This window comes from Adiantum capillus-veneris, chromosome 25 (assembly GCF_014529385.1).
Source record: "Adiantum capillus-veneris isolate H3 chromosome 25, ASM1452938v2, whole genome shotgun sequence".
Lineage (NCBI taxonomy): Eukaryota > Viridiplantae > Streptophyta > Polypodiopsida > Polypodiales > Pteridaceae > Adiantum > Adiantum capillus-veneris.
Window position 1 is genome coordinate 7,729,387 of NC_140955.1, and position 21,110 is coordinate 7,750,496.

Here is a 21,110-nt window from a genome sequence, read left to right on the forward strand (position 1 = left end):
GTAGGATCCTCTCCTACCACACTGCAGGGCCTCTTTCCATATCTGCTCTGTTTCATCTTCTACTTGCTTCTTTAGCATGGCCTCTTCATTAACAATTAAGCTTTTGGTTGAAGTGGAGGGGTCGACTTCCTCTTGGGCAATAACAATCTCCGAGAGATTTCCTTCTTGAGTGTTAGCTTCTTCAAAATTCATGAACTGCAATGCATTTGTATCTCCCATTGCTATTTTTGGTTGATCTTCTCTTGATCCCCTAAATCCTTGATGTCATTTTATGTGGTCTTACTCTCATTGCTATAAAGTCCTTACAAATTCCAATTGAAACTCAATAAAGGCATTGTTGAAGGCATACACAAAATCAATAGCTTTCAATAGTTCCGGCACAACTATCCACACCTTCTTCGTTGCCTTAATCCAACCATTCCTCTCAATAGGGGAACTCAATACACTGTCTATGATTACATTGGTACATTGTTCAATTTATTTCCTCAAGTTGCATCCACCTTAAGTGCCTTTTTGGATGACCAATGAGAGATCAATAAATATCATCCATGTCAAAATTTTGGCAAGTGGGTTATTTCATCACAAGAATCAGTTCTTTTGTCATATGTACGAAATAGAGCTATGCCACTTGGATTGTAGAATACAAGCTCATTGTGTAAGCATCTAAATCTTTGTTTGCATAAAAAATGGTGAAGGTTTGCTTGGTTTGATTCAATAGGCATAGATAATTTGTATTCATGGAAATGATTTTATGAATGGGCGTCTTAGGGACACTTTGACCTTAGTTCAACTAGAGGTGTTTGATAAAGTGTCCCTAAGACGCCCATTCATAAAATCATTTCCATGAATACAAATTATCTATGCCTATTGAATCAAACCAAGCAAACCTTCACCATTTTATTGATCTCTCATTGGTCATCCAAAAAGGCACTTAAGGTGGATGCAACTTGAGGAAATAAATTGAACAATGTACCAATGTAATTATAGACAATTCTGTAACGACAAAAAGACAATGTGGGTGCAAGTTGAACAGATAAATTAAACAATGTACCGATGTAATTTTCAAAAATTCTATAGTGAATCAACACTTCAACTTTGGACACCAATAGGGATTCCACATAACAAGAAAGACTATACTAGAGATTATTACAACTAAATGATTCCTCATTCAACTAGCATCCACATGTACTCTGTCTTAGCTTGACCTCATATGAGGAATTATATCCACCTCTTCTCATCATTCTTCAAGTAAACACACACCACTACTCAAGGACTAACATTAAGCAGATTAGCTGTACTCAACCAAAGACAAAACCCATGCACTAACAGATAGTACACCTACAAGTTTCCATGAACTTCAAACCTCGAAAACTCACTCGGACATCGAAATTGATCCTCATCCATTGAGCTCACCAACCAAATGCAACCCATTCAGCGCATTCTCACAAATTCATGTAATCAAATCGCTTAATGAAGCATCATTTAGAAACAATACGATCACTTGATCAGTGAGATTGGCTTGATACTTCACACACAATTTTATGCCTTCACTACACTTATCTAAACGCAAACACATTTAAAACCTTTAGTCCCTCCAAAGTATCCCTCTTCTTTCGAGCCACTGTTGTGCTGCAAAACTAAACAACTACTACAAAGCAGTAACTTGGGAGTAATGCAACCACATTTTTTTAGTGATAAATCCCATGACTGACAACCTTGGCTTGTAAAACTTCTGGCCCATTACCATCCTTCCAAACTTAATTAGCAAAAATCCTAGTCCCTTGAAATTAGACAATCTTTCAATAGTATGCCCGGGTGTTTTTAATATTGAATAGGAACACTAGAAATCCAACATGCACATCTACATCAATTACTAGACAACTAAAGCAAGTACTAGCTTTGTAAAATCCATAAAGATCCGAGGTCGCAGGGCAGGCGCTGACAGCCACAGATCTGCATTCTTCTCGTGACCGGAATTTCTGCTGCAGCCGTTGGATGGTTGACACATCGACAGTGCTCGGAATTGCTCCTGGAGCATGCTGGAGGCATCCAATGAAAAAGCATCGTCGCCTGCAGACTATTCCCTGCACACCTGTACCCGTCTGATGTGTGGGCCCACTAAGAATTTCTTCATCCCTGAATTCTGAGTAAGACAGTGACTATTTTGAAGAGCCCTCCAGTAGCGAGTGACCTACTAGATCACAAACGAGCCCTAGAGCCCGATGGTGAAGTGCCTATACTAACAAAGACTCTAGACATAAGCCCAAGCCTAAGAAGTATGCTGTTCTGATTGTATTAAAAACTTTCAAGCCTTTCTTACGTGAAGTTCTTTCCTATTTAAAACGATTTCCTGCACCTTACTCGTGTTTTATAAAAAAAAAGAGCTACTATGTGATGTAGACCTCAATACATGGCTGTGTAAAACCTCATATCAAACACCCCTTTCAAAACAGAGTAATTCCAATGATCCATCCTATCTCTATTTACAGCACACCCATCTTACACACTTCTGAACCCCGCTATAGCCAAGAATATATCAAGTGTTGCAGACTTTGGAGGTGTATCTCCTCTAACAGAGGCATAACAGCAAGAACATACCTCAACTACCATTGTAACAGGCTAGGACTCCATATCCCAATACCCTGCTGAGTAGTAGCTACTGGTTAAAGTTAAATTTCTCCAAAAGCGCTTCGTCGGACTCTCAGTCCTCTGTTTGTTCAGCTTGATTTTCCCATCCACTTGCATTTCGCTTCGCTTTCCATTCCAAATATCGTGCCCTATTATACTCCCTTCTTTCTAGCACCCTCATTCTGCCTGTGTGTTTCCGAGCAGCCTTCCTCGTTTGCTCTGCTTCACCCCACAGCAGGGCCTTGAAAGGATCCTCAATTGCATCATCATGCTGCCCATGAAAGAATAATCTTTAGAGGATGAGGAAAAAAGTTTAATTAAAAAGACATAAATAAACACCAGAACAATGCACGGCCTAAAGCCTTTCTGACACATACCTTATTTGACACAATCAACAGCAGTCAATCTTATAGAGACGAGCTTTTTACAATACAATTTTACAAAACCTTTAATTTTTCCTCTGATGGGCTTCCGGTTGAGGTAACAGCACCAGGAGACAACGCTCAACATGTGGTGCAACTTACCAAACTAGTAAGGTGGTAGGAGTGGAAATCTGAGAAAAAATGAGAGCTTTTGTAGTACTCACAAGCTCACAAGCAAGCAGCTCCCCAGAGAGAGAGAGAGTCATTCCAATCAGTCCCCCAGCCATCACAAATCAATTTCAAATTCCATATCCCCTTTTTGAATCTAGATGCTTTTAATGCATGAGTGCCACTTTACTTAACACCAGGCCTTGTTCCCAAATCCCATGTGGCCCAAACCCACTCAATTATTAAGTTACCTTGGCCTTGTTCACACTTCACCATTAGTAGGAATATACCGAGGGAATAATGCGAGAATATGCGAGAAGCCCAGGCATCACTGCAAGACCTCCCCCGGTTTCGATCAATACAAATAGTACACGCAGCATGTAAGTCCACATTGTTCCGTGCAAGAGCCTGTCATATGCACGTGGCTCTATGACAGTCTATGTGCCACATGGACATGCCACTACTAGGTCTTCAGAGCCAAGGTTTGTTTACAGAGTCTAAGGGATTTAGTACCGGTAATTGTATAAGCTTGTTCGCAAGACCTGCATGTCCACCCATTAAATTAGACTTTTCCATTTTGGAGCCCTCTGTGCATAAACGGTTAGTACACATGTTTGATGGGTGTGGTTACACCTCAGTGGGCATCTTGCAACAATAGCAAGTAACGTAGGATAAATGCGAAGTCTTGGTCCAATTCCCAAGTCTAATGGATCAACTGGTTGGGAGCTACCAAGGTTTTCTGCCACGAACTTCAATGAGTTGCTACCATGAGCCTTGAGGCCCATGCATCAAAACTCGAGGTTTGTTTCCCTCACACACAATGCACTCGCTGACCTATGGAATTTGAGGTCTGATTTTCTCACGCACACTCGGTGATGACTTCTCAAATTCAAGGTCTGCTTTTGTCATACACAACCAAGTTGGCGACTTCTGGAATTGAAGGTCTGCTTTTTTCACAAACAAGCTAGTTAGTGATTTTTGGAACTCGAGGTCCCAAATCCCCTATAATAGCAGCCCCTTGACCATTTCCTGGCTCAAACCTGCAAGAGCAAAAGCTAGCGTTTTAACCCAAAATTGCAGCCCATCTCCCTCATCTAGCCTCGCATCTATGCGTCACATCTACTGCGTTTTGCCACCAGATCTGCATTTCTGCAGCCAGCATTCAGCCATAGGATCCCTCAACACAATCACTCCATCAACAACATCAGAATCCGTGATTATTGCATACTTAGTATCATTGCAAGAGACCATAAACAAGCAAGGCGAAGACTTATGGGCACTTGTAATGGAGAATGGCACGCTTAAGGTTCTCGTTCTTGAGAATGAGCATCTTAAGAGGACACGTGAGATACGAACAACGTGTTTGGTGCAGCTTGAAGAGGAAGTAAAAGAATGTAAACCCTCTCTTGCAGACTTGAATGCTTTAAAGGAGCTCATGAGCAAAGTGGAGCAAGACCACATATTGAAAGAGGAGAAGTTTGACACCATGAGACGTGATGCAAGTGAGATGAAAAATGAGACGTGATGTAAGTGAGATGAAAAATGTATGCGCAACCAAGTCTTGGGCCGATGTATATAGTAGCAATGTGGTTTCTTGCACCACTTGCAACAACCCTACAATAGAATGATGCCTATGAAGAGAGCTCACTTGGAAGTACAGTTGCGTACTATGGACCTTCGACAATTGAAGTCCGTAAGGAATCACATTGAGAGGGTGCATGAGATGGAGCAATTGATTCTTTAGACAAGGGAGCTATCTCTTCAAAAGATATGGCAATAATCTTGATGATGCATTCGACTCCCGAGTATAGTGCTTTCCATTCAACCTTGATTACTTTGGGGAGGATTAATGATTTGATTATGAAGACGAGTTCCACTTGAACAAGTGAAGAAGGTTCAAGGGACCGGCAAACAATTGTTGCCCATGTGAAGAAGAAACATGTAACACACTTGGACACTCCCAAGTCAAGAATCAATCGCGACAACACCAAATAACCACTTCAAAACAATTCACAAATCACAATAGATTTGCACTGGCCCGGCGGAGTTTCGTGCCTAGAGATATTGGCACCAAAGACAGGCGCCCCTTTCGGTATTTCTTTATGTATTAAATCAATGTCAAAATACAAAGAGTGGTTAGGGTTTCACTCTCAGACTCTGCATCCAGATGCTCTGAGAAGTGAGGCCCTCACCGTGTATAAACAGATTACAAGGGATGCCCAAAAGCAGAGCCCCAAAAAGCTTTCAATTCAAAAAGCAATCTCTCTCTCTCTCAAGAGAGCAAGTAGAATAAAGCAAATCAATCCTTTCTCTCTCTCCAATTTCTTGCGTAGCCAAAAAGCAGCCAGAATGCGTCGCTAGGAGCTTTTTACCAGCTTCCGTGATTTCCGGAATCCGTACACTGCTGCCACATGGCACTAGTGCCAGCTTTTAGGGTTTTTCAGCCACTTAGGGTTTCAGCCAGCAGTTAGGGTTAGGGTTTCCAGAAATTAGGGTTTCTGCAAAATTAGGGTTTCTGGTAGAAATTAGGGTTTGCAGGATTTTTAGGGTTACTAGCAGAAATTAGGGTTTCTGCTGTCGGTAGCCACGTCATCACTTTGTCGCATACCCTCCTCTTGAAACCATTGTAATCGACCGCAATTACGCCTGCAAAACCGACAAAAGCCATAAACCGTCTTAGCCGACACTGATTGTTAGTACCTACGTACTACGAACACACATCTAGCACATGTACCAAATCGACAGTCACATCACATGACATCACATGAGATTCAACATTCATTCGGATCTTAGACCATGATTTATCGGCAATGTAGCTAGCAATCACATCTAGGTCCAATCGGGACCTCATCGATGTCCGATTGACTAACTCCTATTGCAACCCTGTCTATTCGAGATCAATCAGACCAAAATGCTGCAGTCATTTCGTCTATCAGTTCATGCACTTAAGAGAAGTCAACAACAAATCAGTATCATAATCAAGAATTCCATTTCATTAAAGTCATACAGCAGAATACTGTCAGCTTTCAGTATCCCTGAAGCTCAAAGAGACATCAGTGACTCTAGTATCTAAATCAAGGCATCTATTGACAAAGGAGCGGAGCCGCTCCCCTCTTGTGCATCCCACTGCACCAAATCTCCACCCAAGCTGAATTCTGGGTTCTGTTTGGAGTAGACTATGCTAAACCAAAAGCATCGAGGTAAAGTTTCACAATCTGAGGAGTATCTGCTAGGTCCTCCTCTTACATCCACTTCGCATCCAATGCAGGATAATTCTTGAACTTAAGCAAGAACCGCCTTCGCACTTTACCTTTAGTCTTCGTATCCTTATGTGCCAAAATATGTTCAAGAACAAGGAACTCCTCGTTTTCTTCCACTTCGGGTTGCTCATCAGGCTCCCCATCATCAGGCACATCACCCTTAAAAGGTTTCAAGAGGCTCACATGGAATGCATTGTGAATCCTCCAAGTATCAATCAGTTTCAATCGGATGGAGACGTCATTTATCTTTTCAGTGATATGGAAAGGTCCGTAGTATCGTATACTAAGCTTTGGAAAAAGCCTCTCCTTTCCCTTCTTCTTTCGTAGGCGTGCCTTCTCAAAACGTAAGAGCACCCAATCATCCTCCTTCAATTTCATGTCGCGACGATGGCGATCCGTTGCCTTTTTTTGTCGTTCTTAAGACTTCTGCAAAGTCTCACGAACCTTTGCAAAAGCCGTATCCAAATCTCACGTATATTCATCCGCTTCAAAGATCTTATTTTTTGTACTTAGGAAGGGTGGAACCTTCGCAGCACCTTCAACAATATCAAATGGCGCCTTCCCCGTCGAAGAGTGTATCGTGTTATTGTAGGCAAATTCCACCAAAGGTAAGTACTTTCCCATTGAGTCTTCTGATCAGAGATATAAGACTTCAATAAATCTAGAACCACTGAATTTGCAATCTCAGATTGCCCATCAGTCTGCGAGTGGAACGATGACGAGAACTGCAACCACGTGCCAATGTTCTCCCAAATTGCCTTCCAAAACAAACTCGTAAATCTGGGTCTCTGTCTGAGACAATCGTCTTAGGCATGCCATGTAATCTGAAGATCTGGGCCACAAACAGTCTCGCTAAGTGATCCGACTTGACTGATTTCTTCACTAGAATGAAATGAGCCTGTTTGCCAAATCTGTCAATAACAGTCCAGATACCATTGTGACCACTCTGTGTTCTCGAGAGATCAAAAAAGAAATCCATCGCAATACTTTCCCAGGGGCGGGTGGGTATGGGTAAAGGCTGTAACAATCCGTGTGCCTTATGCCTGTCAAACTTGACCTTCTGGCATACTAAGCAACTACACACAAACTCTTCCACATCCTTTTTGAGTCTCGGTCAAAAGAAGTATCTCTCTACCCCCTTCATGGTGGTAGCAATGCTGCGGTGACCCGTAAAAGGTGGACAGTGGCATTCAGTCATAACCTTTTACCTCAACGGCTGTGTAACACACAACATAGTCTTTCTCATCAAGTAGCCTTCCCAAATGGAGTATCCAGCTATTGTCTCCCCATCCTGTATCCGTGTGAAAATATCTGCAAAATCTGTATCTGTGGCATACTGATCGACCATATCCTCGAAGCTCCTATGATGTATCGCGGAAATAGACACAACCAACGACTTCCGAGACAAAGCATCTGCCACCACATTCTTCTGTCCCTGCACATGGACAATCTGGAAGTGAAACTGTGACAAGATGTTTGCCCACCGCATCTGCTTTTCCGAAAGCTGCTTCTGTGACAAGAAGTAGCGCAAACTCTAATGGTCTGTAAAGACAGTAAAATCCGCTCCGAGTAGGTAATGTCGCCACTGAGTAAGAGCATGGATAACTGCCAAAAGCTCTTTCTCATATATCTGTGTTATCATCTCCGGCCTAGAGAACAATCGGCTCTCGTAAGCAATGACATGGCCTTCTTGCATCAAGACCGCACCCAGACTACGACCACAAGCATCACAATATACTTCAAATGACTTCTGCAAGTCCGGCAAAGTCAAAATAGGTCCCGTAGTCAATTTCTCTTTCAATGTCCGAAAGGCAGTCACCTTTGTGGGTCCCCACGAAAAAGGTACTCCTTTTTGTGTCAAGGTATGCAAAGGGGAAGCAACCTCTGCAAACTTTCGTATGAACCGCCTGTAGTACGAACACAGTCCCAAGAAGCTTCTAACTTCATGGACATTCCTCAAATTGGGCCAATCACGGATAGGCTCTATCTTGGCCGGGTCCATTTGCACTCCTGCTGCTGACACAATGTGTCCCAAAAAGTGTATCTCTTGTAGGAAAAATTCACTTTTCTTTGCATTAATCACTAACGTGTGATCTCGTAATGCCTGAAAGACTTGAAGCAAATGATCTTTGTGTTCTGCCTCATTCTTGGAGAAAACAATGATATCGTCAAAGAAAGTGCCAACAAATAACCTGTACTCTCGAAAAATCCTGTCCATCATCCGGTTAAATGTCGCAGGAGCATTGGTTAAGCCAAAAGGCATCACCAAAAACTCAAATAACCCAAAAGTCGTCCGAAAGGCTGTCTTGTAGACGTCTCCTGACGCGATTCGGATCTGATGATATCCACTCTTCAAGTCAATCCTGCTAAAGCACGAGGATCCCTGTAACATGTCGAGTATATCATCGATCATAGGAATCGGAAATCTGTTCTTGATGGTGATTTTGTTGAGAGGTCTCTATAATCGATGCAGATCCTCCAAGATCCGTCTTTCTTCAAAACCAACAACACTGGAGAGCAACGGTGAAGTACTAGGCTGGACAAGACCCTTTTCCAAGAGGTCTTTCACTTGGTTCATAATCTCTTCATTCTGTGCTCGGCTCACACGGTAAGGTGGCCGGTTCGGTGGTGTGCTTCCAGGTATCAGATCAATGGTATGATCTTCAGGACGAGCAAGTGGAAACTCTCCTGGTAGGCCCTCTGAGAAGCAATCGGCGTGAGAGTGGAGAAAATCTTGGTGTTCTTTATCAAGTTTAGACATATTTGTCCTATCCTTATCGCTCAATTCTTTCATAAAAAACGAGTAAACAAACAGACTGGGTTTCATTAATTTTGAAATGGCCAAAGCCCATACAATAGGGATAGACTCGCCCTTCAATTTAATATCAAGTACAATTGTTATGCCATTTTTTGTAGTCAAAGTCGCTTTTCTCGCAGCGTTGTTCTTGTGGTACCAGGGAATCCCTAAGAGAACATCAGAACCCTCCAAAGACATTATGAAGAAGTCCTCATGCCCCAAATACCCCCGACAATGCAACCGAAGTTTGCCAATGACAAGTGTAATGGCTACGTCCTTGCCAAGTGCCGCTAGAACTGCCTCTGCAAGTGGTCCCATCCGATCGGGAGTAATCTTGAGCCGTGCCGCCAATTCCGGTGAAATGAAGTTGGCCTTGGCTCCTCCATCAAGAAAATCAGGGCCTCTTGATCTTTCACTTTGCCCCAAGCTCGACAAAGTTCTGTACTCTCATCCATGGTGTCGGGATCGATACCCACACAATCTGGAACTAGTCCTGTTTTCATCTTGCCTTTTCGTCCACGTTTCTCAGTTGCTCTCGAACTCTCAGGCCTGTCGTCGTCCTTATCATTTTGTTCTTTCTGTGCCTTTTTAGGACACTTCGCGGAGATGTGTCAATGTTCCCCGCATCCAAAGCACTTCCCCTCCTTGATGAATCGAGCCTGTGGAGTAAGCTTGGGTCATGGATCCTTTTTCTCTGGGTTTCTCTACTTTCATTCCCAGAAGTCTGTTCGGCTTGTTGTGTCATGGCCTCATCTGTGGGGTAGGTTAGACTGCCAAAGTGAATGGCAAAGCCCCGCTTCGCATGACTCATCAACTCCTGAATAGAAGCTGACTTCTGCTCCAAGCAGTGATCTCGGATCTCTGTAGGTAGACCCAATGGTGAACCACTCGATCTGTTGTCTGAACAAGATCTTTTTGAATGAAGAGGCGGGTAGAAAAGATCTCCAGAATCTTTCACAGTAAGCATTGATTGTATCTTTCTTGGTCATCCGAAGATGGTTCCAAGCAGCTCGTATATCTCGTTCATACTCTTGCGTCAACCAAGAAGAAATAAAAATCTTCTTAAATTTCAGCCATTTAACTGGCGCGGTCTTGTTTAAAAGAAGAGTGGACCACCAAGTACGAGCATTCCCCTTAAAGTAAGAGGCAGCTCTCCGAATCTTGGAGTGCTCTGAATAGCGTCCTCCCGCGAAAGCAATGTCAAACTGCTGTATGAAAGACAAAGCCTTCGAAGCATCTGAGTATCCTGAAAAAGTATCAAACTTGATCGAGTGGCCACCTTCCTTAAACTCTCGGACTTTCATGCTTTTATCTTCGAGAAAGTCATACTGGTTGGCTGTCACCAGCGTGTGACTACTATCTATCCTTTTTGTTGATTTCTTTCTTATTATCTATTTACTTTCACTTTTTGGAAACACCCCTCGGGAAATCTAACTGCCCTGCATTGCATAGCTAGTGTGGAACTGTCCAGAGGGAGTCCAGGCCTGAGGGCAAGAGAGCACTAAGGTTGGACAAGGACTATGGTTAGCCAAGTGGGGTCATTGACTAGCCAAAGTGGAATCCTTTGCTACAGAGGCTACATTTCAGTCTGGATGTGGCCGCAGTGTACAAAGAGGGTCGGATGACCTAGAAAGATACAATGGCAGCATCTCCTAAAATTTAGGGAACTGCTATTTTGAGACCTGAAAATGTCTTCGCGTCATTACGTGCAGTTTGACATGGGGATCATTTTGTTACTCTGTGGCCAAGTCAACAGAGGCTGCAGGTGAGATATTTTTAGACCCGAGGGTCTAAAGCGGGAAAATGCACAAATGAGTGACACTTGGCACTTTGAGGCCAGTTTACTACTTATAGAGAAGGCAAAAACGTGATTTATAGTGGGGAGGCTCATTTTGCAAGTCTCTGTCACAGGTTAAGAGCTATGGAGTGCTTGCTTTCCCTCTTATGCACAGTGCGGTGCCAGGAGTGATGCCCTGCACGCTACGCACTGCCCTCTCTCTCCCCTTTGGCAGTATGTTATGCCCCTCTAGTGGGCTCTTCATTTGACCAATGTACAGTTGTGTGGGTTCATGCGCGATTGCCGAGGCAAGAGCCTCTTGCACAGGTACTGGATTAGCTAGCGGCTAATCCCCCCGCAGGTACAGGTGAATTCGGAGAGGTTTCACGCCACAAATCTCGTCCGATTCAAAGGGCAAGTAGCCCTACAGGTGCGGGAGCTCGAGGACTTGCTAGGGATGCGACCGGCACGCGAAACGGAGCCCGAAACAGTGAATTACAGCCTGCTGTGTATTTTTGCAGGTTTAGGGTTTTGGCCCTAAACGGACCCTAATACCCCCAGGAGGTACGGGGACGCAAGGGGACCGCTGTACAGGCGATCTGGCGCATTTTCAGGGCTGAAAACAGAGAATTCAGCGTGCTGCAGATTCTCGCCAGGTTTTGCAAAGTGCCCGTATGCGTCGGGAAAGTCGGTCAATGCGTGGGAATACTGACCGTGAAGGGTTCTAGTACAGTTATGCTGCCGAAATCGGGCTGGAACAGTGGAAATTCAGCCGAGTTTGTGCGGGGCAGCTTGTAGGAACCACAGCGTTTATTCCCTCTTTTGAACAATAAAGAAATACCGAAAGGGGCGCCTAAGTTAGGGGCCAATCTGGTGTCTGTCCACTCATACAGGTGCAATCTAGCAGCCTGTATCCCTCTCCCCTTGGTTGTGTCTTGAAAGTACAGGTAAAATAGACGACTAATAATGGGTGAAAGCTGAAGTAAAGTAAAGTAAAGTCTACCGCCCTTTTTGGATTGAACAGGCCGGTTTCATGGTTCCATCGACGGGAGTAAATCACTTTTTCCCATAGAAGTGAGCCTTGGTCAGTTTTGGACTTGAAGACACAGGGGATCATAGACCAGACACAGGGAATTGCAATTATGGCTGACAGACCAGATGATGTGACTGAAGAGGTTTCCTCTTCACAGGGTCAACAGACACATGAAGTGCGTGAGTCCTCAAGACCACCACAGACTGATGATGATATATTCAGGACCCAGTTGGCTACTGCTGTGGCTATGTTTACACAAGTAATGCAGAATCCGAGGTTTTTAGCCTTTCTGCAACCTCCGGTTCCGTCTCAGCAAGTTGGGTCACTGGATCATATTCAAAAGCCTGTTAAGGCTCGAACACAGGTGATTCATACCGCACAGTCAATGGAAACACCTGTACACTTGACGGAGAACATGCAGTCTCCACAACGTATACCTAAGGTGCAAGAACAGGTGGCTGAGATGCCAGTTTTTCAAGCTGTACCAATTCAGCCCGCCACCTTTCAACAGCCTATAGCTGGTTCTAATGGGCAGGGAAGCAACTTACAGGCTATGCAACAGGTCTTCCCACCACCTTCAGTACACCCTGGCTATTTTGGAGGTGGATCGGTATTCCAGAGCATGGCTGGTCATGCACCTGGAAATCAGTTTTATACGCCAGGAACAGTGTTTGCGGGTGCTCAAACGATGATGCCTAACCCCATGTACAGTGTCATGGGTATGCAACCAGGGTTTCAAAGCACTCAGGGACAATTCGGGATGCCACAAGCAAATTTTGGTATGGCTGGAATTACAAATCAGCAACCAAATATGGCATTTCCAGGTCAAGTTAATAGCGGCCAAGGAACACAGATGAACCCTAATAGTGTTCCCATGTTTCAGTCACTTCCATATGACAATTTAACGCCGCTGGAGAGGCCAACTCCGTACAAAGAAGGTGGCAAAGGTGTGTCATTCACGACCTTTACAGGGTTTGATGACAGGAAGAAGGCTCTTTCATTCCTCCAGCAGTTTGACAAGGCCTATGCAGGGGGAAACTTTACAGAGGCTTCAAAGGTCCTCAAGGCAGCCACTTTCTTGACAGGGAATGCGGGACAATGGTGGACAACTTTATTGCTTCAAGGGCAAGCTCCGTCCACATGGATTTACTTCAAGCAGATTTTTGCAGCAGCATGGTTATCTGATGATTTTGAAGCAGATGTCATGACAGAATGGCACCAGCTTAATGCTGCCACTTGCAGAAATCTGGATGATTACAATCGGAAGTTTTGGAAAGCTCTACTTCCAGTAACTTCCTATAGGTTTGTGCCATTGACAGAACAGATTGAAAAATACTGTTGTGGCCTACCTAAAGGATTGAGAAAGTACTGTACGAAGACAAAAGTCACTACTTTGACGCAGCTCATCGAGGTAGCAAACACTGGCAATGGTTTGCTCAAGGGAGAAGATTGTGAATTTAACACTGGCGTCAAGGCAGGATCAGGCAAGAAAAATTCAGCCAAGAAGCACGTTCCCAATGAGGCTCCTAAAGGGACTCAGGAGTCGGCCAACACAGGGAAAGACAAAGCTACGGCTGAATCAGAAAAAGGACCAGCAAAGAAATGGAAAAGACGTTTTCCTCGCAAGTCAGAAGAGCAAAAGAAGGTCCTGAGGACAGAGAACAAATGCTTTATATGTGAGCAGCCTGGCCACATTGCTTACAACTGTCCTACAAAGAAAAGGCCAGCTGATTCTGAAGACAAGGAGGACAGGAAAGGAAAGAAGCCCATGGCTGGTCTAGTGCCAGATATGGTGGGCGACAAGCCAAATTCAGATGCAAGTGAGCTTTGCAGAGCATGGGGAAAGGTTAGGGATCAAACAGTGCTTATCTTCTTTGATCCAGGTGCCAAAGCCAACTTCATTTCCCCAGAATTGGCTTCAAAGTTGGGAATCAGACCTGAAGAGATGGGGTATACAGCAGAGGCAGGTTTGGCATGTCCTGGCCATACAGAGGCTGTGACACCCATCATTGGAAAGTTGCGTCTACATATCCAGTCCTATGTAGATGCTGAAGAATTTTACATCATGCCACTGGACGGATGTGATGTGTTGTTAGGTATTCCTTGGTTGTTTCGTGTACAGGGAATCATGGATGCCTACAACAAAAAGATCACTGTACAGAGCAGGGGAAAGACTCACATTCTGGATGTAAAGCTTAAAGGGGAGTCTATTCCTACTGTATCAGCTTCTGTTATTACTTCTGTAATGAAAAAGCATCTTTCTGCGTACTTGGTTTTTGCACGTGAAGTGTCAGATTGTGATGAATCAAATTTATCTGTGCTAGATAAAGAAAGGTCAATATTTTTACAACAGTATAGTGACTGTTTTTCCGATTCATTACCGTCTCAATTACCGCCAGAGAGACCCGAGGACCATGCGATAGATTTGGTGCCAGGCTGTAGCCCACCAAATAAGCCTCCGTACAGGGTTAGTGCGGCTCAGCAGAAAGAGATAATGGGCCAAGTACAGGAGTTGTTAGAAAAGGGGCTGATTCAGCCCAGTTCATCCCCATTCTGTTCTCCAGTGTTGTTGGTGCAGAAAAAGGATGGCTCATGGCGTATGTGCATCGACTACCGTGCACTGAACAAGAATACCATCAAGAATAGGTTCCCTATACCTAGAATTGATGATATTATGGACAAATTAGAAGGAGCAGCTATGTTTAGCAGGATAGATCTAAAGAGTGGGTATCATCAGATCCGCATTAGATCAGAGGATGTGCACAAGACTGCTTTTAGAACGACGTTTGGCCTTTACGAATTTTTAGTGATGCCCTTTGGTCTCACAAATGCTCCTGCTACGTTCAATAGGATGATGGACAGAATTTTCCGTCCACACAAGCAGTTTGTTGGTACATTCTTTGATGACATGATAGTCTACTCAAAGAATGAAGAGGAGCATAGGCATCACTTGGCCATTGTGTTCAAAGAGCTACGCAGTCATAGGTTGCTCATCAATGCAAAGAAAAGTGAGTTTTTTCTTGAAGAGATTCACTTTCTGGGACACATTGTCTCAAAGGACGGTGTCAGAATGGATCCTGCAAAAGTCGAAGCGATCAAGTCATGGCCAAATTTGAAGACGGTGCATGATGTCCGAAGCTTTTTGGGACTATGCTCCTATTACAGAAGGTTTATCCGAAATTTCGCTGAGATTGCTTCACCTTTACATGCTCTTCAAAAGAAGGCAGTCACCTTCAGATGGACACAGAAAGAGATTTCAGCTTTTAATCTCTTAAAGGAAAAGATGACTTCAGATCCAGTCATTGTGTTGCCAGATCTTAGGAAGTCATTTGTGGTCCAGTGCGACGCCTGCGGTAGTAGCATTGGTGCTGTGCTAATGCAAGATGGCAGGGTAGTAGCCTATGAGAGCAGAATTTTGCAAGGGCCAGAGATGACCATGCAGGTCTATGAGAAAGAGTTACTGGCTGTGATTCATGCGCTCTTAAGTTGGAAACACTACCTGCTAGGTGCAGACTTTGTTGTCCAAACGGACCATCAGACCTTGCGATACTTCTTGACACAGACAAAGTTATCTGAGAAGCATATGCGATGGGCAAATATCTTGTCCATGTTCCATTTTCAGATTGTGCATGTCGAAGGCAAGAAGAACGTTGTGGCTGATGCCTTGTCAAGGAAGCCACAAATTTCAGCTGTGTCGATTCCTTATCATCATGAACTTGATGATATGAGAGAACAGTATGCAAATGATGAAGATTTTGCAAGGGTCTTCGAGCAGCTAATGGATGGACAACGTCATGAACACTATCTTCTCAAAGATGGGTTCATGATGATGCATGGCAGATTGTGTGTCACAAAGCCATTGCGACGCAAAGTTATGGAAGAGAGTCATGTCCCACCGTATGCAGGGCATCGTGGTATCGATGCTACAGTTAAAGCGGTTGAGACATTCTTCTATTGGCCTACATTGAGAAGGGATGTGGATGCCTTTGTGCGAGAATGCCTAATATGCCAAAAGGTCAAGTTTGACAGGCAAAAGGCACCAGGCTTATTGCAACCACTACCTATTCCAGATAAACCATGGGAAAGTATTGCTATGGATTTTATCTTTGATCTTCCGAGAACGCAGACAGGAAATGATGGTATTTGGACCATTATTTGCAGATTCAGCAAACAGGCTCATTTTATTCCTGTCAAGAAGAAGATAAAGCCAGATCAGATGGCACGCTTGTTTATGAGCAATATTTTCAAGTATCATGGCATGCCACAGTCGATTATTAGCGACCGTGATCCACGCATGACAAGTTTGTTCTGGAGAGGTTTGTTTGAGAATATGGGCACCACGCTCAAATTCTCTTCGTCATTTCATCCTCAAACAGATGAGCAGTCAGAAGAGGCAAATTCTACTGTCCTAGATCTGCTGAAGTGCTATGTGTCAGAGCATAAAGGAAAGTGGGAGCAGTATTTGCCATTGGTGGAGTATGCATACAATAATACAGTGCATTCATCAACTGGCAAGGCACCTTTTGAGATAGTTGAAGGTGGCAAGAAAGTTCCTCCCATACTGCATACAAAGGACAAGATATTTGAAGCAGATAAGTATGTTCAAGACATGGATGAAATGTACAAGAAGGTCAAAGTGGCCTTAGAAAGGACTCAGGCAAAGCAAAAGAAAGCAGCTGATCGTCACCGTCGTGAAGTGGTATATTCACTTGGTGATTGGGTGCTTTTACGCTTTGAAAAGGCAAGGTTAAAGAAGATGAAGGGCAAGGAAAGACTGTTTCCAAAGCTCAGCATGCGTTATTATGGGCCTTTTCAAGTATGCGACATAATCAGTGATGTTGCATATAGGCTGAAATTGCCTGACAGTTGGAAGATTCACAATGCGTTTCATGTGAGTCTTCTCAGACCCTATGTGGGTGATGTGCCAGAAGATATGCCAGCTGAAGATCAGCCGGAAGTCGAGGAACTTGACGAGATCTTGCTCCCTGAACAGATTTTGGCACACAAAGAAAGGAAAGTGAAAGGCAAGGTTGCTAGGCGTTACTTGGTAAAGTTCAGAAACTATCCACCAATGGATGCTAAGTGGATGGAAGAAGGTGAACTTGCAGAGTCACCAACTGTGTTATCACTTTACCTGGAAGCCTTCGATTTGCAACCTACCTTGACCCCTTGAGTTTCAAAGCTAAATGGATTGTCAGTGTGACAATGGCTTCTGAAACAAATGATGTACAAGGTATTTAAAGTGAGCTCAAATCAAATACCTGTTACATGAATGTTAGAGCTGTACAGATTGTCAGTTTGGCAATTGCTCTTATGGAATGTCCAAAAGTTTGATTAGTGCTATAGAAGTGAGTATTTCTTGTCAGTTTGTCAAGAATACAGTGATTGCTTCTATTGAAGAGTACATGTGTAACTGCATTCTTAAACTGTCGGTTTGGGTATGCTCGAAAGTGTTACGGGATCCAACGTGTACTATAAGACAGTGGCAAAATGTGCAGCTACCATTTTGTCATTGGAAAGTTAGTGACTCAAAGCAATGGCAGAGTGTGAAGCTACCACTATGTCATTGGGACAGGGTTCACACGCAGGCAATACATGAGTCGACGAGGTGTTGAATACACCAGGGTTGACAATGAGCATGTATGTGTCGTACATGTGTCGACAGGTGTTGAATACATCAATGTTGACTAGGAGCTTGTACGACATAGATGCAAACGAGGACGTTTGAGATTTCAAGAGGGGGGTATGTCACCAGCGTGTGACTACTATCTATCCTTTTTGTTGATTTCTTTCTTATTATCTATTTACTTTCACTTTTTGGAAACACCCCTCGGGAAATCTAACTGCCCTGCATTGCATAGCTAGTGTGGAACTGTCCAGAGGGAGTCCAGGCCTGAGGGCAAGAGAGCACTAAGGTTGGACAAGGACTATGGTTAGCCAAGTGGGGTCATTGACTAGCCAAAGTGGAATCCTTTGCTACAGAGGCTACATTTCAGTCTGGATGTGGCCGCAGTGTACAAAGAGGGTCGGATGACCTAGAAAGATACAATGGCAGCATCTCCTAAAATTTAGGGAACTGCTATTTTGGGACCTGAAAATGTCTTCGCGTCATTACGTGCAGTTTGACATGGGGATCATTTTGTTACTCTGTGGCCAAGTCAACAGAGGCTGCAGGTGAGATATTTTTAGACCCGAGGGTCTAAAGCGGGAAAATGCACAAATGAGTGACACTTGGCACTTTGAGGCCAGTTTACTACTTATAGAGAAGGCAAAAACGTGATTTATAGTGGGGAGGCTCATTTTGCAAGTCTCTGTCACAGGTTAAGAGCTATGGAGTGCTTGCTTTCCCTCTTATGCACAGTGCGGTGCCAGGAGTGATGCCCTGCACGCTACGCACTGCCCTCTCTCTCCCCTTTGGCAGTATGTTATGCCCCTCTAGTGGGCTCTTCATTTGACCAATGTACAGTTGTGTGGGTTCATGCGCGATTGCCGAGGCAAGAGCCTCTTGCACAGGTACTGGATTAGCTAGCGGCTAATCCCCCCGCAGGTACAGGTGAATTCGGAGAGGTTTCACGCCAGAAATCTCGTCCGATTCAAAGGGCAAGTAGCCCTACAGGTGCGGGAGCTCGAGGACTTGCTAGGGATGCGACCGGCACGCGAAACGGAGCCCGAAACAGTGAATTACAGCCTGCTGTGTATTTTTGCAGGTTTAGGGTTTTGGCCCTAAACGGACCCTAATACCCCCAGGAGGTACGGGGACGCAAGGGGACCGCTGTACAGGCGATCTGGCGCATTTTCAGGGCTGAAAACAGAGAATTCAGCGTGCTGCAGATTCTCGCCAGGTTTTGCAAAGTGCCCGTATGCGTCGGGAAAGTCGGTCAATGCGTGGGAATACTGACCGTGAAGGGTTCTAGTACAGTTATGCTGCCGAAATCGGGCTGGAACAGTGGAAATTCAGCCGAGTTTGTGCGGGGCAGCTTGTAGGAACCACAGCGTTTATTCCCTCTTTTGAACAATAAAGAAATACCGAAAGGGGCGCCTAAGTTAGGGGCCAATCTGGTGTCTGTCCACTCATACAGGTGCAATCTAGCAGCCTGTATCCCTCTCCCCTTGGTTGTGTCTTGAAAGTACAGGTAAAATAGACGACTAATAATGGGTGAAAGCTGAAGTAAAGTAAAGTAAAGTCTACCGCCCTTTTTGGATTGAACAGGCCGGTTTCATTGGCTTTGTAAAAATTCTTCTTGTTTGCATAAAAGTTTCCGTCATCGGAATCTGAGTTTGTCTGTAGACGAGTCCTCCGTAGAACTGTCAGTCTCTGGGCGAGATTTAGCCTTCTTTGCCTTTTTCTTGCCCTTTCCGAAGCTTTGTTTCTTGCTTCGCTTTTTACCTTTTCTGTCTTCTTCACTCAAATCTGAAGACCTAGAAGAACTATCAAAAGAAGAAGAAGAAGAAGAAGAACTGGGTACTCCTTCAAATCGAACACGCTTCTTCTATTTCTTTGCCTTGTCAAAAGTCGACCGACGACCCAAATATCCCGGGAAGTCAGTGCCTTTCTTCTGCTTTTTGCCATGCTTTTTGGATTTCTTTTGCGCGTCAAAAAGCTGAGCAACCGTGCATCAACCACCTCTTGTAATTCCTTCTCTGAATACCGTTTGTGATCAGAAGGTTTCTTGAGAGCGGGTTTCAGGGGTGGTGTAGTGGTCTTCTGCTACTGCGCATGCACTTCCTGAAAAGAAGTCTCGCTCATATATTTTGCGAATTTTGGATCCTTCGCAAAACTGAGCATCATCTTTGTTGCATCGCCGATCAATTGACGACGCTTCATCTCTCTTTGCTCCGCCTCAGTAGGCCGAGGCGGACCATACTCTCTGTCAGAATCTTCGTTGTGATCACTGCCCGCATCTCCAGATGCAAAGGGAGTCGAATGATCCTTGCGTGAAGCCATAGGTGCCGCGGAAAAAAAATTGGGGATCGGATTTCCCATAGAAGAGAAATCGGCCGTGCTCTGATACCACTGTAACAGACTTGGACACTCAAAGTCAAGAATCAATCGCGACAGCACCAAATAACCACTTCAAAACAATTCACAGATCACAATAGATTTGCATTGGCCCGGTGGAGTTCCGTGCCTAGAGATATTGGCCCCAAAGACTAGCGCCCCTTTCAATATTTCTTTATGTATTAAATCAATGTCAAAGTACAAAGAGCGGTTAGGGTTTTGCTCTCAGACTCTGCGTCCAGATGCTCTGAGAAGTGAAGCCCTCACCGTGTATAAAAAGATTACAAGGGATGCCCAAAAGCAGAGCCCCAATAAGCTTTCAGATCAAAAAGGAATCTCTCTCTCTCTCTCAAGAGAGCAAGTAAAATAAAGCGAATCAATCCTTTCTCTCTCTCCAATTTCTTGCATAGCCAAAAGGCAGCTAGAATGCGTCGCTAAGAGCTTTGTTTCAGCTTTCGTGATTTCCGGAATCCGTACACTGCTGCCACGTAGCACTGGCGCCAGTTTTTAAGGTTTTTTAGCCACTTAGGGTTTCAGCCAGCAGTTAGGGTTAGGGTTTCCAAAAATTAGGGTTTCTGTAAAATTAGGGTTTTTGGCAGAAAGTAGGGCTTGCAAGATTTTAGGGTTTCTGGCAGAAATGAGGGTTTCTGTTGTCGGTAGCCACGTCATCACTTTGTGACAAAACATGCGTATTCAAAGAATTTGTACACCTAGTTTGTTTATTGAAGCAGAGGGTACCGGTAGGTGGATGTAGTGCAAGATTGGGGCAAGAAGTAGGAGGCGTAGTGCAGCAGAGAGAAAGCGCTAGGGATCGAAGCAGAGAGAGAGCAGGCACGCTTGTTTTTTTTGAAAACTCAATAAGTGAGTTTTGGGTTTTCCCACTTTTATTATAAGTGACTTTAAAAAAATGTGTCCAGGTTCACAAAGTAAAAAAATGTACAAAAAGGGGTTATTTAGGCCTTTAACCCAGCAACCTCCCACTTAAAGGCATAAATGACGCCTTTAAGTTAACCAACTCTCACCAACTCTATGCAATGCTCATGTTGAGCCTTAGCAAGACTCTCGGTGAGAACATTTGTAGGGTTA

The 21,110-nt window shown here is 44.2% G+C and overlaps 1 protein-coding gene across 2 annotated transcripts in view; it reads right to left on the bottom strand.

The window, feature by feature from the left end:
- Nucleotides 1-2,397: 2,397 nt before the first annotated feature.
- LOC147424385 (uncharacterized) overlaps nt 2,398-21,110 on the bottom strand; it is a 103,073-nt gene continuing 84,360 nt past the window's right edge. For both annotated transcript variants that reach the window (XM_086500656.1, XM_086500655.1), the window contains one exon: nt 2,398-2,899. In XM_086500656.1, coding sequence (XP_086356782.1) covers nt 2,702-2,899 — 198 coding nt within the window. In that variant the 3' untranslated portion in view covers nt 2,398-2,701. The remainder of the gene's footprint in view (nt 2,900-21,110) is intronic.